Source organism: Ovis aries, chromosome 20 (assembly GCF_016772045.2).
Source record: "Ovis aries strain OAR_USU_Benz2616 breed Rambouillet chromosome 20, ARS-UI_Ramb_v3.0, whole genome shotgun sequence".
Lineage (NCBI taxonomy): Eukaryota > Metazoa > Chordata > Mammalia > Artiodactyla > Bovidae > Ovis > Ovis aries.
The window spans coordinates 10,352,949-10,377,052 of record NC_056073.1 but is presented as its reverse complement, the minus strand read 5'-3'; the positions used below and the strand labels follow the sequence as shown (position 1 = coordinate 10,377,052).

The 24,104-nt window shown below is 50.2% G+C and overlaps 1 protein-coding gene across 2 annotated transcripts; it reads left to right on the top strand.

Moving 5' to 3' along the window:
• The first annotated feature begins 522 nt into the window (after nt 1-522).
• On the top strand, nt 523-22,542 carry BNIP5 (BCL2 interacting protein 5). Of its 2 annotated transcripts, none has more exons than XM_042237080.2 (11): nt 523-751; nt 7,630-8,261; nt 10,850-10,914; nt 11,151-11,388; nt 12,426-12,557; nt 14,131-14,192; nt 14,499-14,736; nt 15,545-15,676; nt 16,479-16,543; nt 18,131-18,373; nt 19,976-22,542. In XM_042237080.2, exons 1-11 carry the CDS (start codon nt 720-722, stop codon nt 20,009-20,011), a joined length of 1,875 nt encoding a protein of 624 aa, XP_042093014.1. In that variant the 5' UTR covers nt 523-719; the 3' UTR covers nt 20,012-22,542. The 2 variants fall into 2 exon arrangements, with proteins under 2 accessions (XP_042093014.1, XP_042093013.1); XM_042237079.2 differs by having other exon boundaries at nt 11,148-11,388.
• The last annotated feature ends 1,562 nt before the right edge of the window (nt 22,543-24,104 follow it).

The window sequence follows — 24,104 nt, the reverse complement described above, 5'->3', positions numbered from 1 at the left end:
AATTAAGACTTCTTAGAATGTTCTGTCAAGACTCACAGTGACCCTACCAAGGGTAGCAGGATTTGGAAAGCACGTTCCTCATCAACTCCTCCTTCCATGTTTTGTCTCCAAGTCAGGGATTTTATGTTACATTCAGTGACCTTTCTTTCTTTATCATCCCCTCCTCGGTGGCCTCTGGAGAGAGCCGAGGAGGGCGTGCAGATGCTGAATCTATCTCCTTCTGTCTCCCCATTTGTATTTCCCATAAGAAATTCTTGTTTTCCATTCTATGCACTGGCCTTCCTCCAGCCAGGCCTAAGTTTGTTTTTCTGAGCATTGGTTTCATCCTGGGTGTAATAAGGAAGTTGTCGAGCGAAACTGTGTTTTTCCGGAGTAGCTGCGGTAAGCCTGCTATCTCTGGGGGAGCAGGAAGCAGCCCTTGGGATAGGATGGGCAGGTGGCGGGAGCGGGGGCCCGGATTGGCTGTCCATGAGCTCACCCCTGGCCAGCATGATATATATGGTTCTGACCAAAGCATCTTCTGAGACAGCCTGGAAACCGGCAGCATCTTCTCCCTGGGAGAGCTGGGACTACTACACCTCACTGGATACACCTTTCAGCAGACAGGGAGTGGTGCCCAGACGTTGTGGGAAGTACCTGATGCAGAGACCCTTGATTGGGATCTCCCGATCAAAAGTGTTCTGGGACAGGAGCGACTTCCATGCTCTGAAGCTGATTGAATGATACTCTCCTTAGACGACTGGAGTAGTAGGTGGGTATCTTGGGGTCTGGAAAGGAGGGTAAACCCCGAGTCCAGTCCCAGCACTGCTTCTAGCTTGCTGATCTCTTCATCTCTAGAAAAGTACAAAGTTCAATGACATGATTTCAGCCAGGTGTCATGCAAGGAGCTGGGAACTCACCTGGATTTAGAAGCTCTGAACTCAAGTCTCAGCCCTGCTGCTTACTAGCTTAGCAGTCCTGAGCAGGGAACTTCACTTCCCTGGGCCTCAGTTTCTTCATCTGTAGGATGGGGGCAGCATTACATACCTCTCCTGCTCATTTCCCTGTTGGATGTTGTGGAGGTCAAGTGATAGCTTGATGTGAAGGTACGTAGTAAAGAGAAACTTTGCATAAATGGAGGTGTCATTACCGATGGCTGGACTAAGGTTTTATCACTTTAGTTTCTTGGAAGCTAGTCCAAGGCAGGGAGATCTTATGAAAAGGGTTCTGGGGGCCTGCTGCTCCAACAGAGGTTTTAGGGGCGATTATAACATTGCGTGGCCTTTGGTCTGTGGTCGTGGATAGAGGACAAGATGGGGTGAGAATGGGATGGGGGTACCTGCGCAAACTCTAGTGCTGGATGGAGGGGTGCTGTGGTCGTTTTTGAGTTCTCCTGCTCTGTGTTGATGACCCTACTGCCCACACAATCTGCCTCACTGCTGTCTAGGGGTCTGAAGGTCCACTGTTAGGGAGTTCATTGTTTTCGGTTTCAAAAGATCCTTAAAAGATGCAAATCCCAACCTTTTGGAAAATAGGTACCAGGTGATGTGTGTTTGATGGTGACAATCAGATTGGGCAGATGGTCCAAGTCTAGCTCTTGACACTGAGCTGCAGGTCGGCTCTGGCAGAGCTGACCCAACTTTCCAGCCCCAGGCTCAGATGCCTCTTTAATCCAAAGTGAAGTGAAGGCACTCAGTCGTGTCTGACTCTTTGCAACCCCATAGACTGCAGCCTGCCAGGCTCCTCTGTCCATGGGATTTTCTAGGCAATAGTACTGGAGTGGATTGCCATTTCCTTCTCCGGGGGATCTTCCCAACCCAGGGCTCGAACCCGGGTCTCCCGCATTGTAGACAGAGGCTTTACCATCTGAGCACCAGGGAAGTCGAAGCTTCATGCAAAACCCCACTGGGCTCTGCTGTGGTCAGGCCGTGGCTGCAGCCCTTCATCCCTGCCCAGCCTCACATTTTAAGGTGGACAAGGACCAGCTGGAGAGTTCTCAGGGATGGATATCCAGGCAGGAGAGGGTTCCAGAAGCAATGAGATATGAGAACACATCTAGAGACCTGGGCCGTCGGGTGATGGGCTAGCTGGAGGGACTCGGGGTGAGGCAGCCTCTCCTCAGGGCGTGAGGGCCTGCCACTAGCCAGGTCAGCTCTGAGGAGTGTGCATGTGCCAAGTCCCTTCAGTTGCATCCAACTTTTTGTGACTCTATGGACTGTGTAGCCCACCAGGATCCTTGGTCCATGGGATTCTCCAGGCAAGAATACTGGAGTGGGTTGCCATGCCCTCCTCTAGGGGATCTTCCTGACCCAGGAATCGAACCTGCATCTCTTATGTCTCCTGCAGTGACGGGCGGGGGGTGGGGGGGTGGTTCTTTACCGCTAGCACCACCTGAGGAACCCCCTGTTTAAGGAGGACTGTCCTTAATTCCCGCGGGCTGACAGTGGGACTATCTGCTTTGAACGGTGCTGAGCCCCCATTGCAGGAAGTGCTCCAACAGGGGGTACGAGTGTATGAAGGCATCCTACACTCCTCAGGTCTCTCCCAATTCTAGGACCCTCCTAGGGACCCCACGAAGGAGAAGGAATACCTGAATTGTTCCCACTTAACACTTGGGAGGCGGGTGTGAGAGCAGGACGGGTCCAGTGTTGAGGGAAGAGATGACCACCTTGTCCCCCACTTCAGTCCTCCCAGAGGGTGTGGGCTCTGGGTGTGGACCAGTCATCTTGAGAGCCCAAATGGAAGACTTTGACCTCAAACAGGCACTGACCTTTGGCGTTCGGAGTGGCCATGGGCTCACTTGTGCTGATGAGAAGGAAACATGAGCTGAGAGTCAGCCCTTGATTCTCCTACTCACTGACTGGCTTCCAGCCAAGAGTCTGTGAGCCCCACCCTGTGTCTACAATCTTTGCCTCTGGGACAGAAATGTTAATACCTGGGCGCACGTGAGTGTGTGACTCCAGGCATACAAGTCACAGCAGGCACGTGTGTGGACGTGGTTATCAGTGTCAGCATGAAATAGCAGATTTGGTTACCCCTAGTGTGTGTGTGTGTATGAGTGTGTTTATGGGAGGCCACTGAGTGCTGGAAAAAGAATTTAAAATCCAGAGAAGTGGATTCAAACCCCATCTCCCCCTGCTTCTGGACTGTGAGACTGTGGGGAAATCTCTTAATTGTCAGAGCCTCAACCTTCCACTGCCAGCCTGGCTCATTGCCAGGCTGGGGCCAAGTTGAATTGAGAGCTTGTGGATGGAGGATGTGCTGGGTGCCCTGTGGCTGGTAAGCTGATTGTGTTTGCATATTTGTTCCAGAAACACTGAGAGCCTCCCAGGCAGTGTGGACACAACAGAAACCAGACAGGCTCGGGCCCTTTTTCTGGAACTTGGATCGAGACAGGGAGGGCAGAGGGCAGACGGATACCCGGGGAATGAGGCCCTGTATTTATACTTGGGGGCCCGGGAGGGAAACTTTAGGGTGTTATGAGTTCTCGTAGGTTGAGGGTACGAGAGCATGTGTTGGGGTCACACGAGTGTCTTAGCCTGTCTGGGCTGCCGTCACAAACTCTCGTAGACTGGGTGGCTTAGAGGCAGCAGGGATTTGTTTCTCACGGTTCTGGAGGCTGAAGTCCAAGACTCAGGCGCCCACAGGTTCGGTGTCTGGTGAGGGCTTCCTGGTTCCGAGACCGGGTCTCTCTGTGTGCTCACACGGTGAGGGAGCACTCTGGGGTCTCTTGTATAAGGGCATTAGTCTTTTTCATTCGGGCTCTGCTCAAATGACTTAATTACCCCAGAGGTCCCCACTTGTACTACCGTCCCACTGGGGATTACGTTTCAACATATGAATCTGAGCGGGACGCAAACCTCGTCTATAGCAATGAGAGTCTGTGGATATGACCCTGGGTCCACACTACGCTCCCTCGGAGTGGCCGGCTGTTCGTTGTATCTATTGTTTGCAGTCCAGGAGTGGAGAAGGGGAGCAGCTAAACTCCCTCTAGGAAGCGGTGATAGAGCTGCTGCCGAGGAGCTTGGCAGGTGCGTGAATTAGAGAATGATGTGTAGCTGAGGTCAGCGTGTAATTGAGAAAATAACCCCAAACGCCAGCACGCTTGTGAACAGTTGGCCAGTTTCCCAATTGGCCAAGGTCCGCTCTGGGCACTTTCTCTGGTGTTTCGCTGCTGTTGTTTTTAAATACGTCATCGGTGCATGTCAGAAGTCCTGCGATCGGCAGATCATTGGGATGTTATGGGTATTTCTGAGCAGACTAAGACTTTGCTCTGAAATCCACTTTCTGTCAAGGCAATCAACAAGTTTACGAGAGCAGCTGGGTTTTCGCGCAGCCAAGGTCTGCGGCTGTCTCAGGGTTACCATCTGGAGGCAAGACCAGGACGGGGTAGAATTCCCCGATCGGCAGGCAGAACTTAGATAATGTCCCAGGCAAAGCAGGGATACAGGACAACAAAAAAAAAAGAAAAAAAGAGGAAGGAAAAAGAAAGATTTGCTTTGATGAATTCTGGATAGGCAGAATTTTATAATTAGAAAGTCTGGAAAGATTTAATTTCAGCACACACAGAATCTGTGTGTGTGTGTATGTGTGGTGTGGGTAGTGTGTGTGTGTGTGTGTGTGTGTGTGTGTGTGTGTCGAGGGGGTGGTTAATATTAAAACACAATCTTCTCAGGCAGGGCTCTGAGACTTTAAAAGTCTGAGGATACATCTGCCCCACAGATCTTCCAGGTGCCTCCTTGGAGGAGCGTAGGCTTTTTTTTAAAAAATGTTTATTTCTTTATCTGGCTACACCCTGGAGTTTCTCCTCCCTGGGGAACACTCTTGGAATGCCAAGGTCATGCTCTCCGCCCCCTCCCCCGCCCCCCACCTTGCCCTACCCCTGGGGCTTCTGCAGCTGCTCCTCCTCTCCGCCTCCCTCCCCTTCCTCTGGGATCGGGGGCGCTGTTGTTTCAGGAAAGCAGGGGCCAAATCTAGGCAGTTTTCTTGAAAAAACTGCACGAAGGAAAACCACTGTCAAGTGGAATTGTCTTGATGCTCTGATTAGAAGTAGCAGAGTGTCCTTTGAATGCGGTAGGAGGACACTGCCACCATCAGCAATGGGGGAAACCGTTTCCATAGCAATGACAGGTTTTTTCCCTAATAACAGCGTCTCTTTTCTCTTTCGTTGGAGGAAGATGTCAGGCCCTCTGTGTGGGGAACCCCCTCGAGCCAAGTTAGTGCAGGAAGCAAAGGGGCTGGTTTGATGGTTCTGTTACTGAGCAGCTTCTCTGCCAACCTCATCCAATTTGCCCAATCACAGGCACATACAGCGCAAGCAGAGAGCACCCTGACATCATTCAGTGAATATCTCTTTTTTTCCCCTCCTTTTTCTTTTTGGCCAGAAGCATGTGGGATCTCAGCTTCCCCACTAGGGATGAAACCCAGATGTAGCCTCGGCAGTGAAAGCGAATCCTAATCCCTGGACTGCCAGGGAAGTCCCTCAAGGAATATTTCTGGCTCAGCTAACTTTGATCTTAACATCAAATAGAACTTTGACCTCAACTTATCTTCTCTTTAAACCATGTGCTGCTAAAGAGAGAGAGTAGGGACTTCCCTGGCGGTCCAGTGGTTAAGACTCCGCCTTTCCAGTCCTGGGGGTGGAAGGTTCGATCCCTGGTAGAAGAACTAAGATCTCGCATGCCACAGGGTACAGGCAAAAAAAAAAACACTAACAATAAAGTTTAAAATAACTAACTAAATAGTGAGAGTAGCTATCAGGGGAACAGAGCATCATTGCCCTCACTGCGTGCACCCTACCCCCCGCCCACATGAGCGCTCCAGCCGCATTTCATTCCCTGGCACCGAGCAACCTTCCTGGCACATAGCGGGTGCCTGTTAAAGCTTTGCCGAAAGAAATTAATGAGAAGAAAGCAAAATATTTTCTTCTATGATTTCTCTTCTTATCCCACTTAATGCCACATCTTGGAGGCATAACTGTAAGGCAGCTTCTGAGGCTTTCAAGAACATTAGACAACTTTCAGATAAAATAACATTGCTAAAAGTTTTCATGTAACTCTATTGCTTCTTTAAGGAACCTTGAGCAACAAATAAATCCATACAAACTGCCTGTTTCCTCACCTCATTTCCTCCAAGACTCCAAGCATGTGGATGCCTTGCCGGGTGGAACCCACTGGCTTCTGGCCATCCTCCCTACCCTTCCTCCTGAAACTCATGTTTGAAGGAAGAAAGGCATCCTTAACTGTTAACTCTCACCTTCAAATCTCTCTGTATTTCCCTGCGCCTTTTCTTCCCTCTCTTTATGTATCTTCCTCACATTCACAAGGATCCCTGCACATCTGAAATAGCAATTACAGCTTCTCATTTTTGTCTCTAAGCTGGACATAGTAACAGAATCCATTTTAAAGTAATGAATCAGTTGGTAAACACAGAAGATATAATGTAGATACATTAATACTTAATACACTAATAATAGTAAATGCATGATGAAGCTGTATTGCAAATTAGAGTAGGCAACCCATAAATCTAAATTCCATAGGAATCTCTGGGAACTCAGGACTGAGATTCCAAACCATATTTCCTTTTTCTCTTAACTTTCACCAAAGGGCAAAGGGTTTCTGAACAACTTCAGAAAAATTGGAAAGCCTCAGGAGTTTCAGATTAAAGACACACAAATCAAGTGTACTGCCCACACCCCAGCCTGGTTAAAATGCTGCCCAGAAAGAGGAGGTTGTTTTTTCTTTTCCATGAGTAGTTGCTTCATTTTGGAAGGAGAACGGAAGGGTCCCGGCTGCTTTAAGATGGAACGGGTCCGAATTCATTTATTGTATGTTAACTACACACTCTTAGGTATTGTTCAGTTTACTAAACGCTCATTATACATTTATTCCTTTGTTTAATAAGTACTTACTGTGTGCCAGTGATGTGCGGCATCTTCGTAGATACTCAGGAAACAAGACCCAGCAAAACAGACAAGGGGAGAGGCAGAGAGGCTCAGGCAACAAACCGCTAAACATGCGAAGAAATCTTGCCAATAGGAGGGCCCCTTTGGGTAGGTAGAGCTTTTCTGGTAGCTCAGACAGTAACAAATCTGTCTGCAATGAAGGAGACCCGGGTTTGATCCCTGGGTTGGGAAGATCCTCTGGAGAAGAGAATGGCATTTCAATATTCTTGCCTGGGAAATCCCATGGACAGAAGAGCCTGGTGGGCTACGGTCCATGGAGTTATGAAGAGTTGGACACAACTGAGTGACTGAACACACACACACACACACACACACACACACCAGTGGTTAGGACATGGCACTTTCAATGCTGAGGGCATAGGTTCAATCCCTGGTCAGGGAACTAAGATCACCAAACTCAGTTTCGGTGGACTACAATCCATGTGTTGGCAGGGTGGTCCTCCTGGAGGTTCTAGGGGTCCAGCTGTGAGATCTGGGGCATGACCTCCTGTGGATCGGTTTCCTCCTCTGGGACATGGGACAAGGATACCCATCCCTCCCAGGGATGCCGAGGAATTTAAACAAGACAATGGCTTTGAGAGCTGATAGTACTCACATGATGGGTAGGTTGGATGGGCACATGGGTCAGCACCAGTAGCCCACCTCACAACCTCCAAGGCCTCTTCTAAGGGAGCTGTCTGTTTCAGTTGTAGTGCAATGGAGCCTCCAAGGGGCCCGAGGAAGCCTCTGTCGTGGAGGAGAGCCAAGTCTCTGGACAGGCTGCAGAACGCCCAGAAGGATTCAGAGTCGTGGGACTGCCAGGGCCCTTCCCTGCCCACCGGCCCCTTCAGGGAAGGTCTTTGTCGGACGGCCAGTGATGGGACCAGATGTCTCAAGAGTCGAGTTCAGTCTGTGGAGGCTCAGGACCCCACAGCTGCTGCCCCCAGCCCAGAGGAGACCAAGGACCTTCTCAGTGAGCAGAGGCCTCAGCAGGACGCCAAGAAGGACAAGGCCCAGCGGCAGGCCCCGCAGGGGTGGCTGAGGTTTGTGGTGAACTTATTCTTCAGGATGAGCCCTGAGGAGCCCAAGGAAAAGACCAACAAGAAGGCAAAAGGGAAGGAGGGCCCCCCTGAGCCCGCAGAACCCCCCGAGAGCCTGGGCGAGCCAGCTCCCAGGAAGAAGGCCCACAGCAAGAAGGCCAGCCGCAAGAAAAACAGTCAAAGGCAACACGGTGTGGAGGAGGCCAGGGGGACCCGAGACCAGGAGGCTGAGAGCCAAGAGGCCAAGGCGGCTGAGGCCTCATGCGGCGAGGGGGCTAACCTGGGCCCAGCAGCCAGGGGTGAGCAGACTCTGCCTGTTTCTATGGTGACCCCACCCCAACCCCTACCCCAAGGGCTGGGGTGCTCTGAGCTGCTTCCTCAAACCTCTCAACAGAAAGGGACTCGGAAGGTAGGGCCACCATCAGGAACAGCATCACTTCTTAGAGGTAGAGCCTCACGGGGGCTGAGAACTGGAGGAGAAACCCCAGTTCCACCACTCACCGGCTGGGTGACCTGGGGCTGGAGGCTTGCCTCACTGAGCCTCAGTTCTATTTTCCCTTTCATTGATACAACAGAGACTATAACAGGCAGCCGTAGTCCAGAGCTGGCATACAGCAAGGGCTTCATAAGTGGCAGATGCTATTATTGTTAAGTACTCAGGGTTGAGGAGCACAGCCAGGGAGAAATATGAGGGCAGAGGGGAAGCTGAGCAGGAAGCTCTATCCCCCAACATTAATCTATGTGTGAGGCCTGGGGTAGGTGACAGGGAAGTAGAAACAGCTGGCTGCTGGTTCTAGACTTGATTCCACCAAGTTTGGGATAAGTTTGCTGTGTGACCTTGAGCAAGTTGCTATCCCTCTCTGATATCTCTTTGATTCTCACTTGTAAAATGAGTGAGCTGGTCCCTAAGGGGCCTTCCATTTCTGATGTTTCGTGTCCTAGAGTTGAATGTCCCATAGGCAGCTGGAGGAAGATGGAAATTTGCCCTACAGGACTCAAAACTCACCATGTTTTTCATGGGGAGAAGAGATCCAAGGAAGATCCAGGATACTTGGGGGTGGGGGAGTGGAGAAAGATGTCTGGACTGAGGCAGCCGCTTTTCAAATGGAAACCTTGGAGGGTTTCTGATTTTTTTGGTTAAGCCTAGAGCTGGCTCCAGCAGTGCCTGGCCTGCTGTGAATTCCATGCACTGCGTTGATTAACAAAGTCAGAAGAATCTCACTGACACCCACACGCAGTCCCACACATTTGGTTTCATCTTTATTATAGGTGGAGAAGTCTCTGATCTCCACCAGTTCTTGCTCCTCGAAGGTCAGGGTGCTGGAGTCTGGAAAGTTTCTTTCCAAGCTGTAGGTCACCAGCAGGAAGAGAAGCCCAGAAAGCTCGATATTTCTGTTAGCAAACAAAATGGATTGCTCCAGGCGACTGCTTGGACCTTGGATGTTTAGACCTCACAAAATGCCTGTGCTGACCTTGGCTCTTCTGGTGCCTCTGGTCCATTTAAGTTAGAGTTTCACAGAAGGGAGTCTCAGGAATTAGACTGGCCTCTGGAAAATGCTTCTGCCTTATGTGTTGATGAGCATGGGAACTTTTTAAGTCATTTAAAATTTATAGAAGGAATATATACACACACATATATATATAAACACCCACATACATATACATAAATATTTAAATGTATAAAAGAGTGGAAAGAATAGTTCTGTGCACATTCACATACTTAAAATTGTTAATAGTCAGCCATCCTTGCTTCATTGTTGCTGAACCCCTGTAAGTAAAGTGATGCTTCATCCTTAAATACTTAGACACACATCTGCAAGAAATAAGGACAGTCTCATACACTACCCCAGTCTTGTTGTTGCCCTTAATAAAATCCATAAGGCTGTATGAATCTAAGTTCCTACCAAGAAGGGGCATATTTTAAAAGATATGAAAATAGAGGCGCTATGCATCTGTGAAGGAGTAGCTAAGAGGCATTTAATTGGTTATTTTGCAGGAAATTTGCAGCATGATTGTTCTCTCACGTGAGAGGGAGATGGCTGGTAGACTGAGTCAAGGAACAAAAGCCTAACAGGGTTTATAAATGAGAGGCAAGGGGTAAGAACATCTGCAGACAGTCTGGGAAGAGGGAATCTAGTCTGCATCTTCTTTTGTGTAAACTGATCAGCTGGCAACTAGCGGAGGCCACTCTGGGCACACTGTCTTTGGGTAGGTCGACTGGAATATCAAAAGAAAACCATTTACATCGTTTGGGCTTCTGTGTAAAGACTTGGCAGTGTGGTTGGGCACCAGCGTGGCAGGCTATCTGTGTCCTGCCTGCTGAAGTGCCTCTGTCCACCTCAGATGGGCTGGCGTGCCATCATTTCCCTGGCTGAAATTTTGTAGGTCGAATCATCTCTAACCTTGTAAGGTATTTCCAAACGCAGTCTCCTTTGATGGCCTGACAGCCTCCTGAGGGATCCAGGATGGGACTTATGATTCACATTTCACAGAGGAAGTGACAAAGGCCCAGAGAGGTTAAGAGACTTACCCAAGGTCACACAGCCTGGGTCACAAACTCAAAGTAGATGTTTACAGATCTGCAAAGTTCAAAGGATATTGTGGGGTACAAGTTGAATGCCTGAAGGACTGACTCAAAATTTCTGCATAAAATTGCATGCTTTGGCCTAGTACCCTTCACCTGTGGATCTTCCAACCCTTTCTTAGAAGGACCAGGCCCTGGGATGTGTGCTTCCCCATCCCCAATCTGTGGCCTAAAGGAGCTGTTTTAAAAGGACCCTCACTTAATCCAGAAGTCCCAAGTTGGTCTCAGAAGGCCAAGGCAGTCATTAAAAAGAGTCCTCTCTGCGCCTACAAAGATTAACCTGGTGTATTGGTTTTCTTCCAGAGGATATCATCATCGAGAAGATAGTGCAGCTGCTCCAGAAAGTGGGAGACGAGTGGGAGGAAGAGGTGAGGCGCGAACCGTCCACGCCGATGCCCACGGGCACACTGCCCTCCCTTCTCCTTGCTCAGACCCTACCTGTCCTTCCAGGCCTTGCTGCTCCCTTGCTCCGGCCTCTGTCACCAGCCGTGCCTGGGGCCACCCTGAAGCCCTTGGGTGCTCCTCAGCTGCTTCCTGGGGAGCTTTCCCCTCTCCTGGGGGTCAGGGGCCTGACTCAGTTTCTCTCTCATCTCTCCCACAGCAGCATCAAGCCCTTCAGTCTGTGGCGACCCCACGAAACCCAGCACCAGTCGTCAAGAAGAAATCCCAAGAGAAAATGTCCAGCCTTAAGAGAGCGTTCTCTTTTAAGAAATTTGGCTCGGAGGAACCCAAGAGAGCAGGGGCCACCCATGTTTCCAGCCCAGGGTCCCGGCAGCCCAAGAGGCCCAACTTTCTGCCCCTGTGTGTAGGCGGCCATCGGCCCTCCAGCTCCAGCCTCCCCGGTGAGCAGGCTCACGGTTACCATAGCAACACTGCCTCTCACGCTGGAACCTTCCCCATGGCTTAAATTGGTCATGTGCAGAGCTGCCGTCCCAGTTCTGAATTTCACTCTGCCCTGAGCAGCGTGGGGAGGGCAAAAGGAATGCCAGAAGGTTACCTCCACACACCACACCTCATCGTCTAGGCAGCCCAGCTAAGCCCCTGGTGGAAACTGTGTTCAGAGAATTCCACCAACTATCGTGGTCTCTCTGCAGCCTCAGCTTCCACACCCTGGCAGCGGGTAGCACATGTAGGAAGGAACTGGAGCCTGGCAAGCAGGAGATCTGGGTGCTGGGCTGTATAATCCCTAACTCTGTGCCTCAAATCTCACCTGTAAAAATAAGACATTTTCTGGCTGTGTATCTGTTGGCCACCAGTCCTCATCTTAGGAAGTACATCTTATTATCTCCATTTCACAGATGAGGGAACTAGGGTTTCAGGAGGTAAAATCATGTTTGTGGTCACGGGGCCCATCTCGATGGAGCCAGAGTTACTGGGAGAGAGGGTCTTCCTGGTGTCAGGGAGGAGCAGCCTAGCAGGTCATCCTGGCCGGAGGAATTCACATTTTAAGAAGGAGGAAGCTATGTTTAACACCAAAGAGTGGATCCCTGGTGGTGGGATTTCAGGCCACAGGGGAGATGTTTTCATGTAGGAGGAGCCTGGCTGCGATGGGTCTAATTCGGGCCAGGGCATCAGGCATCTACTCTCCAGTTCGCAGGTGAAGCTGAGATGGTGGAGGGATGAGCTTCCAGGGGAAGGAGGAGGGGTGGCGGAGAAGCCCAGAACAGGGACAGCTATACGGGTGGACGTGCAAAGGGGCGAGGGAGCTTGGTCTTCAGTACAGCGCAGCCAGGGCCCTGCCCAGCAGCCCCCTGCCGCCCCCAAAAAGCCTCTGCACGCGCTAGCCTTGGAGCGCACCCTGAGTCTCCGCCGACTTCTATGCGTTAGTCAACACCCTCAGGCTGGTGAAACTCACCCACCGGTTCCTTTTGCTTTTTAGGTGTGGAAGAACCTGAAGTCCAAGAGGCTCTACCTACAGATGGTGGACATCCAAGTCTCTTTGAGCTTCGCACCCCAGCAGAAAGTGGGGGACGCGACGAGGACCTGCAGCAGGACAGAGCCGCAGAATTCAGTCAGTACCCACTCTTCTCTTCTCAGAGGCCCCTTGGAAAATGTCTGAGCTGAGCCCTCTACTTCCAGAAGAGAAACTGAACCAGAGACAGGCAGTGACCTGTCCTTTCCTGCCTCTGAGCACTGCGGGCTGGGGAGGCAGCTCGGGGTCCAGAACATAGGCCCTAAGCCAGACTGAACCTCAGCTGTAAAACCACAAAAGTAATAATGCCTTCTTTGGGGAGGCCGACACTAGGAGATGCAAGGAAAGCATTAGCCCATGGCAAGGGCTCCGTAGAAGGGACATCTTCAGAACCTGGATTTGAACCTGAGCTCTGACCTCTCCAGCTGAGTGATCTTGGACAAGCTCCTTCACCTCTGGTCTCAGTTTCCTCATCTATAAACTGGGGATAAGAATCGTACCCACTCCCTAGAGTTGCTGGAAGTTCTCAATGAATTAGTGGTGATGAAGCATTTAGAGGTGTACCTGGGAACTGCTAAAAAAATATCAGCTGCAGTTTATTGTGACTATTCGTGTGGTCATGTAGCCCAGCTTGAGAGCAGAGCCTCAGGAGAAATAAAGAGGATAGGAAGACGGGGAGAAGCCTTAGGAGAGAAGCTGAACCGGTGGTGGCTGCCACCTTTATCATTATTATTTTATCATTGGCAGAGCCAAGACTATAATCATGTAATCACTGTCCCTTCTGTGTGTCTGCAGATCCTCTCTCCCTACCTCTCCCATTCTGCCTTCTTTGCTTTTCACAGAGGCTGTGCCTTGAAGGAGAATTGAGAAGGGCCCCTGATCTACCTAGAAGTGGAGGAAGGAGCAGGGAGGGGGGATTTGGGACCAGACGGCCTTGAGACACCTTCCCCTGGAGGCAAGGGTCTCGGCTGTTTTCCTAAACATAGCAAGGCACATCTAGGCCCTTCCTCAGCAGTAAATGAATAAGTGAATATGTTCCCATGGTTTGAATAAGTGAATTAGTAGATGAATATGTTCTTGGGGCTTCCCTGGTAGCTCAGCTAGTAAAGAATTCGCCTGCAATTCAAGAGACCCCGGTTTGATTCCTGGGTCAGGAAGTTCCCCTGGAGAAGGGATAGTCGACCCACTCCAGTATTCTGGGGCTTCCCTGGTGGCTCAGATGGTAGAGAATGCATCTACAGTGTGGGAGACCCTGGGTTCAATCCCTGGGTTGGGAAGGTCCCCTGGAGGAGGGCATGGCAACCCACTCCAGTATTCTTGCCTAGAGAGTCCCCATGGACAGAGGAGCCTGGCGGGCTCTAGTCCATGGGGTCGCAGAGTCGGACACGACTGAGCGACTAAGCACCTGTTCCCACGAAACCAGCTCTGCCCTCAGGCCACCTCTGGGGAATCTGTGTCCCCACCATGGGTTGGGCCAGGAATGACCTCAAATGCAAGCTCATCAGCCCACCCTGGAGGCCTGTGAGAATCACCCAGGGAGCCACTGGGTCTTAGGAAATGAAGACTAACCACAGAAAAGCTTTTCTCAACACTTTAGGAAATGAAGACTAACCACAGAAAAGCTTTACTCAGCACTCAAGTGTGAGCAACCCCTTTGTTCTTTTTTTTTTAGAAGAATTCGTCCAGAAGGTCATTGCCCTACTCCAAGAAGCAGAGGAGCAGTGCAGAGACAAGGTGAGGAAGACGTTCCCCACATAGACCCTGACCTTCACTTTGGACACCGCCCCCCAGCCTGACACTCCCCTGCCCCTCCCCTAGTCCTACATCTTGCCAGAGCCTGGCTCCATCTCCCCTCCTTCCTGGAGCCTCCCCTAATCGCTGCAGGCTGTGCTTGTCTCCCCAGCTCTGAGCATCATCACCCTTCTGCCCTAACCACACCATCTGGCCCACAGTGGGTCTCTGTTTGTTTCTGGAGCTGCTGGTCTCAGCTGACTTGTAAAGTCAGGGGCCCTGACTCAGTTTCCCTTATCTCCCCTGCAGCAACTTCAAGTCCAGGAGCCGGAGGTGGCTGTAGAAAACTTGGCCCCAGCCTGCAGGAAGAAATGCCAAGAGAGAAAGTCAAACTTCAGAAAAGCCTTCTATAAAAAACACAGCTCCAAGGACCCCAAGAGAGCGGGGGCTGCAGGTGCTGCCAGCCCAGACTCCCGGCCACCCAAGAAGCCCAGCTTTCTGCCCCTGTGTGTCGGTGGCCATTGGCCCTCTGTCTCCAGCAACTCTGGTGAGCAGACCCGGGGTTGCCATGGCAACAGAGGCTGCCTCTGGCCCCGTGGCTTCCTCCAGGGCAGGGTTGGCCTGATGTGTGGTGTACCATTCAGTCTTGACTTTCACGCTGAGCAGAGTAGGGCGGTATGGGGGCTCAAGAGGAGAAAGGAGTTGGTTGATGCCAGGATTCACCCCCCACACTCTCCCCCACCCATCATAAACCCCTGAAAACATAGTATGACAGCATCGCCATACATAAATCAGAATCACCTGGAAAGGTGATAGAAAAAGAGAGACTCAGGTTTGATGAAGCAGGACATGTCCTGGGCCTCTGTTTCTTCACTGCACTAAGGTGTGAGGACCACTGGGGTACAACAATCCCCCCAACATTGGCAGAGTGCCCGCTGCATGCTGCGTTCACACATATTATCTCATTTAATCCCCCTCACAACTCTCCCAGCTGACAGATGGAGAAAGTGAGATTCAGACAGACTAAGGGACTCAGCAAAGGCTTGCCAAGTTAAAGGGGAAGGGGGCTCACTTGCTGAGACTTGTTGGCAGGCCTGCTTGCTTTCCTCCCAGATATAAGGAGGCAAGGGGGTAGGTGGAAGAGAGAATGCGATGCCTGGAGGGACAAAGAGCACTGTGAACTCCTCTGAGGCAGGTCCAGTGGGGCTGGGGGTTCCCTGAGGAGCCTGGGAAACCAGGACCCGTCTTAAGCCAGAGTCTTTGGACAGCTTCTTGTCAGAACCTGGGTTCAGTGACCTGCTGGTGGATTTGAGACAGGTGCAAACACATTCACACCAACTCCTCTTTGCCCTCAGATCCGGAGGATCTCGAATTCCAGGGGTCCCCACCCACAGAAGGGGAGCCAGTTGGAGCCCCAGAAGCACCCTTCCAGGCCAGAAGCCACAAGCCAGAAGTGGGACCTCAGCCGGATGGAGCAAATGAATCCAGTTAGTGTCACCCTGCTCTCTCCTGGGACAGCTGCCCCGGGGCTTCCCCTTTGCAGGGCTTTCACAGGCTGAACCCTAGTAGGGAACTGGGAAGGCAGCTTTACAAATATCCCAGGAGACTCTAGAAGGGCAGAGAGGACACAGGGTTGACCTTTGAACTGGGGCAGAGTTGCAGGCGGACAACCTTCTTCAGGTGGAGAATGCCTGTCCGCTCTGTGGGATGTACTTTCACCCCACCGCGTGCCACTGCTTTGCATGAATGTTTCCTGTAAAACTCCTAGCTTGCTCTGGATCTCATAACCATTGGCCTACTGCAAAGAAGCTCCAGTACACCAGGGGCACGGGGTCCAGGGGAAGGTAGCCTTTGCAGATTTCTGAGGTATAAAATTCCCACCTTGGCTGATTTCAAGTTGCCAACAGTGTATAACAAACGGGTCTCCAAATATTCTGAATATTCATAATTAAGTCTTGGTAAGAGCCGCCACCTGCACACCATTGTTTACAACCCAGGCTGATGGTGCAGGCTATTCTGCAGCCTAATAAGGTCTCAGTTTCCCCATCTGTCAAAACGGAGCTGAATGTGGCGGCAGGTGAGGCTCGGCAGGTCCAAGTGCCTTCTTTGTCTATAAAGCAAAACGAAACAAAACCCTCATGCTCCAGCTCTAGTTTAGGGGAAGATTTTCCTTGGTTCTTCATAACTAATCTGTGTGCTGTGTTTTAGAGGCAAAATACTTCTGGGATTGATGGATGGGTTATTGCAGAACTTGTCAACAGTCCCTCAATCCTTCTTTATTTTTCTTAGAGGAGCTGATCATCCAAGAGCTGGTGGCCCTTCTCCAAGAAGTGGATGGCCAGTTGGGAAAGCAGGTGAGGAGTGCTCAGTACCCCCAAGGACTGAACCCAAGTTCAGGCCCCATCTTTGCATCTGGGTGACCGTGGCCTGCCCCATAACTTCCGTGGGCCTCTGTTTTCTCTTTTCCAAAATGGGGGATAAATACCTACTTGCCAACTTTAGTGCTTATATAGAAAATGCCGGACACATAGCATAGGAGATCAATGTTAATTTAAAATAACGTAAAGCTCTGTGTCTCCACTTGCCAACCAGGACTTCCCCCTGTCCAAATCATCCTTGAAGTTCAGCTCAAGGAAGCCTCCTTCCCCAAGTCGCTCTGATCTCGTCCTCTATCTGCCCTTTACTCTGTCTTGGCACACGCTTCAGCAATTATAAGGCCTCTAATTCTTTCAAGCTTTTAGAGTTCCCTCTATTGCTAGATAGCTTGTAACATAAGGTTCCTCGCCTTTGAAAACCTCACAGTCTACTTGGAGAGACAAACACAGATCACATACAAAGAGGCAGGTCATAGATGAGTGATCAGTGTGGTGGTGCTGGTTTAGTCACTGAATCATGTCTGACTTTTGTGAACCGGTGGACTGCAGCCCACCAGGCTCCTCTGTCTATGGGATTATCCCAGCAAGAGTACTGGAGTGGGTTGCCATGCCCTCCTTCAGGGGATCTTCCCGACCCAGAGATCAAACCAGCATTGTAGGTGGGCTCCGGTATTGTAGGTGGTCTCCAGCATTGCAGGCAGATTCTTCACAGCTGAGCCTGTAGCCAGTGCTATTGGTACCTCCTCTGGCACCACAGATCACCTGGCCCAGCTCCCGACTGCCAGCACTTGCATCCTTTTGCCTGAAGACTGGCCTCTCCAGAGCCGTTTACACCCACACAATAGGCCAGCGTGACACTCTCCATCTTGCCAGGAGCAGCCCTCAATCATCGGCTGACATACTCCAGCTCCCTCCCCCCTTGGGGGGATAACTCTGAGGCTTCCAAATTGCCCCAAGGGGATCAGGCTCAGCTGCCAGCCTGAGGGGGCTGCTTCCCATTCTTGCCCCACTGTCTCCACTCCCCCATCCATGTCTGCCCGGATCACTCACCACAGAAGTGAGCTGCATTTGAGTCCTAGTCTTTGGATCTGCTTCTGGGGGAACCCAACCTAAGACATTTAGGTATTAGGAGGAGGAGGCTTAGGGCAGGAACTGAAATTCACCCAACATCCACTTTTCACAAAACATTAAACTATCTCATTAACCCCCTCCCCCCAACAATAGTGTGCTGGAGGAAGGTATTATTACCCCCATTTTACATGTGACAGAGGCTCAGAGAGGTCACACAGCTAGTGAGTGCTGTTTAAGCATCCATTATCTGAATCCAAAGACCTGCATTTTGTCTTTTGTTTTTTTTTCCCACTTTGTTGTGCTGCTTGGAGCTGTACCTTGCAGAGCAGATTCTGAGAGGCCAGGGAAGGTGGAGGAATTTAACAAGGCGTTCTGTCCCAGGGACAGGGAGGCGCCCAGCCTGACTGCGTGGGGTTGATGGAGGAGGGGTGCTGTGGGGAGGAGAGTACCTACCTGCAAGCCACACTGATGGCCTGCCTTCATTTCTGCCTCCAGATCAAGCGACACCCCAGCTTTAAGAAATTTTTCTACGAGCCCTCAGCCTCTTCCCTCAGAAAGCTGGTAGCCACGCTGCGCAACCAAGAGGCCCACACCACTGAGCCCAAGAGAACCTACCCATTTGTCTTTGGCTTGGGAAACCAGGGTCCTGGCAACAATTACCAAACCGCCCTCAGTCTCACAGGCCTACACTACAGGAGCCCCAGTTACAGCCAGTTCCCGAACGAGGAGGCCCAGCAGGTGAGAACCGGCCCCGTGGCACGAGGGGGGACGGACTCAGATCACAAGGACCTGCTTCGTGTCCTCTCCCCTCCCCTGCTTAGTTCAGGACTTCTGGGGTCCAGCTCAAATGCCACCTCCTTGTCCAGGCCTTCTGAGACAATGCTACACCACAGCGGTCTTCATCTTTCCCAGCCTCCCCGCCTTACCTGCTAGTAAGCTAATTAGCATCCTCTTTTATTTGGCTCTGGTCTCCAACAGGAGGGGTATTTTCATACTTCTTGATGTATGGAATACCTGACCGGCTCCTATCTTAGCTTCACCCTCTTGCTGTTTCATGGGTTGTGCTGCTTGGCTTGCCAATTGAGACGATCATAAAATTTAAAGAAAAAAGTACAGTAAGATTACATATCAAATAAGGGATGGTGAGGTAGTTGAGAAGGCTCCCTGGGGCTGTTGGGTTCTGAAAGGCTTCTCAGAGGACATTCTTCAAGGACCTTGCCTTGACTGATTATGAATAGCTTCTCTTCTGCCATCGCTCACTCTTTTGATTGGTTTCAGGCTTTCCCTAATAATCCTCCCTTCCCTGAGACTCTGGGATGGTCCCTGTAGAGAGAAAACTTATTACTGATCTTGTTTCAAATCTGAATTTTCTGGTGGACTCTAAGTTCTCCCCTCCCTTTTCAGATTCACTTAAGATGACCAGCTTACAAACATTCAACCACATCTAAAGTGCAGAAACTACTGAGTGGATTGTGATTTTAAAGCAATGAAACGTTCTATTGCTGTTGGACAAATAGGACCAGAACTTCCAGATCCAAATGGTTCCCTGGGGAACCAGACCTTTATTGCGATGATATCACTCTTACTCAAACTCTTTGTCTCCCCCTGGAATTAACTTTAGAAGCCATGTGATAAGTCTCTCAAGAAAGCAGGCTCTATTTCATGATACTTGTACCTCATCATTTCAGTGGCTTTCCTGGTGGGAAGCCCTTATGACCTTCGACCTCTCTTTTCTCAAACTCACTGTCTTCTGGAGACTAGGGACAATTTGCCCTCTAAGGTGGATTGACTTAGCAGCAGTAGCAGCAGCAAGGTGGATTAGGTAACACTGGATGGAGTGATCTGAGTTCTTTGTGGAAGATATTTTAGAGACATCAGTTCTGACATCCTCAGTAGCCCTAACACTGTATCTTCTGGTTTTGCTAGCCATTCATTTATTCACGCATCCATCCAATCAGTACATATTGAGAGCCTCCTATTAGCCTAGCTGTGTAAGATGCTCTGAGGGCCTGTGAAAGGTTCTAATGGAAAAAGACAGACTGTTTACTGATAATAAAAGTAAATATCAATTAAATGCCAAATTAGCACTAACTGTGGCCAATAAAGCAAGTTGGTTCTGGGAGCCTTCCAGGAGGTAGCAGACATTGATTTTGACCTTTGAGGATGGAGAGGCTGTCGATGGGGAGAAAAGACCAAGAGGACACTGCAGGCAGGAGGTCCTCTATGAGCAAAGACCCAGAGGTGGGAGCTAGTGGGTTAATGAGAAGGCTGTTGTTATCCGGGTGGGACCCATATGTAATTGGACTATGACTAAAATCTGTGTTCTTTTTCTCCTCCCAGAGCATCACAAGTTTTCAGATCCAGAGTCCAGATTGAAAGCTGTGCTTTGCACTCAAGTTCCCTTGAACTATGCAAACATTGGTAGCTTCAGCCAGGAAACCCTGAAAATGCTCCACGTTTTCCCAGTTCAGTGCTTCACAGACATGACTGAGGACGAGAGTGGACAGCCATTCTGTGTCCATGCACCATCGTGGGCTCATTGAGACAGAGAATGAACACGGTGTTCGTCTACAAAACTGGAGGCAAAGGCCATGGGGGAAAATGCACTGGACTGGGAATTAGGAGACCAGGACTCCACCTGCTGACCTACCTCCAAACTTGCTGCAAAACCCTGTACGAGTCCCACGTCCCTTCTCTCCAGACCTTGGATTCTGGGCTGGATTAGTGACCCATCAGACCCTTTCTGGTTGCATTATGCTAAAATATCTCTAAAGAGAGATAGCAAGTGCTTTCACTCTGTGGCTAAATATACCCACCCCACATAGCTGGAGGCAATCTTTAAGTACTGACCAAATGAATGAATGAATGGAACGCCTGAGATTCAGGCAATTCTGCCAGACATTCTCTGGGAGGCCTTGGTCCTCAACTGGAATTGTGAGACCAACGGTTCTCCTCTGAATTGGTAGGTAGAGAGGAAATGGGGGAGTTACCTCAGTAGGCGTTGGTCTAGAGCCTTGGACCAGGAATAAAGGCCTCTGCATTCTGGGGCCAACCTTAGGGCCTAGTACTGACTCATGTGCCCTTGTTTGCTTGTTTATCGTGCGTTTTCTTGGTTCACCAGGGCTAAAAATATGCCCATGCCATGTAGAAGAGCTGCTGATACCTTTTTTCAGATGTTAGTTTTTTAAATAAGTCTCTTGCTTCCCTGATAGCTCAGCTGGTAAAGAATCCGCCTGCAATGTGGGAGACCCCAGTTCAATTTCTGGGTTAGGAAGATCCCCTGGAGTAGGAATAGGCTACCCACTCCAGTATTCACGGGCTTTCCTTGTGACTCAGTTGGTAAAGAACCCGCTGGCAATGCGGAAGACCTGGGTTCAGTCCCTGGGTTGGGAAGATCCCCTGGAGAAGGGAAAGGCTCCACACTCCAGTGTTCTGGCCTGGAGAATTCCAGGGACTGGATAGTCCGTGGGGTTGCAAAGAGTCAGACATGACTGAACAACTTTGACTGACTTTAGTTTTAAAAATACATCTATGCTTAATCTCTGACCTGAACATCCACATGCACGTAACAGATGTGCAGCTACAGGTCTCACACAATCTATTCGGCTTGCCGACAGTACTTAGTGCCCACATGGATCTGTAGAACCTCCCGGGAACCCTGCAACCTCTAGATGGGGCCGCAGCAGGGTGGGGACAGCTGGTCTCTCTTAGGATCCTCTCAGCCCTCTGTCCTGTAATTCTACAGCTGAGAAATGAAGCTGATGCCTTTCAGCTCTGCCATCTCATGTTTTGCTTATTTAGTCGCTAAGTCATGTCTGACTCTTTGCGACCCCGTGGACTGTAGCCTGCCAGGCTCCTCTGTCCATGGGTTTCTCCAGGCAAGAACACTGGAGTGGGTTACCGTTTCCTCCTCCAGGGGATCTTCCTGACCCAGAGATCAAACTTGCGTCTCCTCCCTTGGCAGGCAAATTCTTTACCACTGAGCCACTTGGGAAATCCAAATAATCCATGCAATGATATCTAAAAGTAAATTTGGAAATTGAATGGGGTTCAATCATGGGGATTTGCCAAAAGTCACTAAGAAAATCAACACAAAGAGTTCTGAAATTACATAGTGCTGTGTCTATATAAGTTGCTATTCTTATGATAGCTACAGTCTGGGTAGTTTTCAGGAAATGGGGGAGGGCTTCAAGCTAGATTGCCAGGGATGGTTGAATGAGTGTGCACTGCTCAATAGACCAAACTGCAGGAGACATTGACTTCTGAGACATTGTGGATTTATAGACTTATGATGATGATTTTCCAGCTGATGGCAGAAAAGTATCTTGAGAAATGGGCTTTTTGTTTTTGCACCAAGGCAAAGTTTTGTCTTCTACACAGCACAACAGTTCCAACACATGTCTCTTATCTGCATGAATGCCTGACAGGGCTATGAACGCAGCCCTCTAACACTGCCTAGAGCACGTGGCCATCGGGGAGAGGGTGTTAAAACCTGGATGGCCAACCCATCCTTGTTATCCTTGGTGGACACTGTCTTGCTGTTGTGATGAGCCCCATAGGGTAGAGCTGAGGAGGGGGAGACTTGGGCACTTAGCAGGGACTGGCCTCAAACTTGAGGCAAAGTTTTAGATTCTGAAAGTCATTTAGTGTTATTGCTGCTCCCAAGAAGTGGAGGAGGTTTATTTATTTTATGGATTCATTTTAGGCAGTGTTCAGGAACACAGCACTAAAATGTGAAAGATCGGAATCAGTTTTGAGAAGAGGGTCAGGCACCTTCTGTACAGAGTTTCTTATTTGGAATGATGTTCTTTAAGTTATGTATTTGGTATGAGTTTTTGATGCTGGCATCTGAGTCTCATTTTTGTACTGTGTTATTTGAGCAAATAAAGAAAGTGATTTGCACAGAAGTCTGACTTGCATTGGATTATTCACCACGGAGGCAAGATGGAGCCACTTGCCACGTCTAGGCTAGTCCAGAGCCTGCAAGGTTGTGGGGGTCTGCCTCCTTTTTCCTGCCTGGGAGCCCTGTCCAGATGCTATTCAGGTGTCTCATCCTTGTGGTACCAACTTGCTGAGGCAGTGGGGAAAAAAAAAAGTGCCCTGTCTTGAGCATCGGGTGACCTGGATTTTAATCCAGCTGCCTTCAGGCCGATGACCTTGGAGACAAGATACTTGCCTTCCAGACCTGCCATTCTACAACTGCGATTCTTCCGGTGGCAGGGAGCTGTATGTCCAGGGAAGTCTGGGCCAGTCCTAACGCTGCTTCATCTGCCCTGTTGATTCCTAAACTCTGGTACCCAAACTCGGTCACTCAAACCAGGAAAAAAATGGACAGAATACAGCGCCTGGTTTTTGGTCCAGAAAATGTGGTCTCCATTGAAAGTCATCTAAAGCCTCCTTTCCCCTGTCTCAGATAACACGTGAGTTCTTCCAGCGGCAACCTGAGGAAAGGGAACGTGTATGCATAGCTGGTCTTCTTTCAAAAGTTAAGCCTCCTTTCCCCAGCTCTTGAAGGTGGGCCTTAATGCTCTGAGAAGGGCAGGAGACAGCCGCACTATCGTTGTCTCACGGACAAGGACGCTGGGGCTGGGAGTGCTCCAGGCCACACAGCCAGCTGCTCACAGAGCCGCCAAGGACGCTGCTCTGAGAGCCACTGCAGCGCCTGCCCTCCCGCAGCCAACATTTATCTTTGTGTCCAGTCTAGTGCCAGCTCTGCGGAATCCACAGAGGCAAGACACGACCCCTGCTCTCGGGACACTCACAGCCCTCACTGGCTGCGGTGCCAGTCTTGCGCCAAGAGGAATACAGGACTGTGGGACATGGTGTGAGAGTGGGGTTCCCTCCACTCACCTTGGAGGCCTCAAGAGCACTGAGGCGCAAGGGAGACCCTGCTGCTTTGAAAGGCTTTTGAAAGGTGGGCAAGTGACAACAGGACGTAATGACCTAACCTCTTAGTGTCCTGACAAGTCAGGAGGCTAACTGGGTGGGTCAGAGATACAGGTGGGAATTCTCTGGTCGTGCAGTGGTTAGGACTCCAACTTCACTGCCAAGGGCGCAGGTTCAATCTCTGGTCAGGGAACTAAGATCCTGTGCAATCTGGGTGGCAAGAAAAAAAAAAAAAAAAACAAGAAAAAACCAACTCCACAAAAAAACAAACCCAGAGATAATGGGGTAAGGGGGTCAGCAGAGAACTGGCTGAGTTTGGGTGTTAGCTGGGCTGCAGGAGGTACTGCGCTATGGGCGTCACTAAGATACGCTTGTTTGGAAAACTAGTAAGTGTTCTGGCCTTGGCACCAGTGACACCTTCTGATTTCAAAACACAACCCATTCCTGTGGCTGTTTTTTCTTTTTCCAAGGCATAAAAAGGAGAGAGGAACTATTAAGGCTGCCAAAATTAGCAAAGAAAAATATGGGTGGCCCAGTTAAATCTGAACCTCAGATAGACAACAAATAATTGCAATGCTGGGGA

Coding starts and splice junctions, on each gene's coding strand:
- BNIP5 (XM_042237079.2), top strand. CDS start 720: ATGATACTCTCCTTAGACGACTGGAGTAGTAG. Junction 10,915..11,147: donor GAGACGAGTGGGAGGAAGAG/GTGAGGCGCGAA, acceptor TCTCTCCCACAG/CAGCATCAAGCCCTTCAGTC. Junction 14,737..15,544: donor CTCTGTCTCCAGCAACTCTG/GTGAGCAGACCC, acceptor CTTTGCCCTCAG/ATCCGGAGGATCTCGAATTC.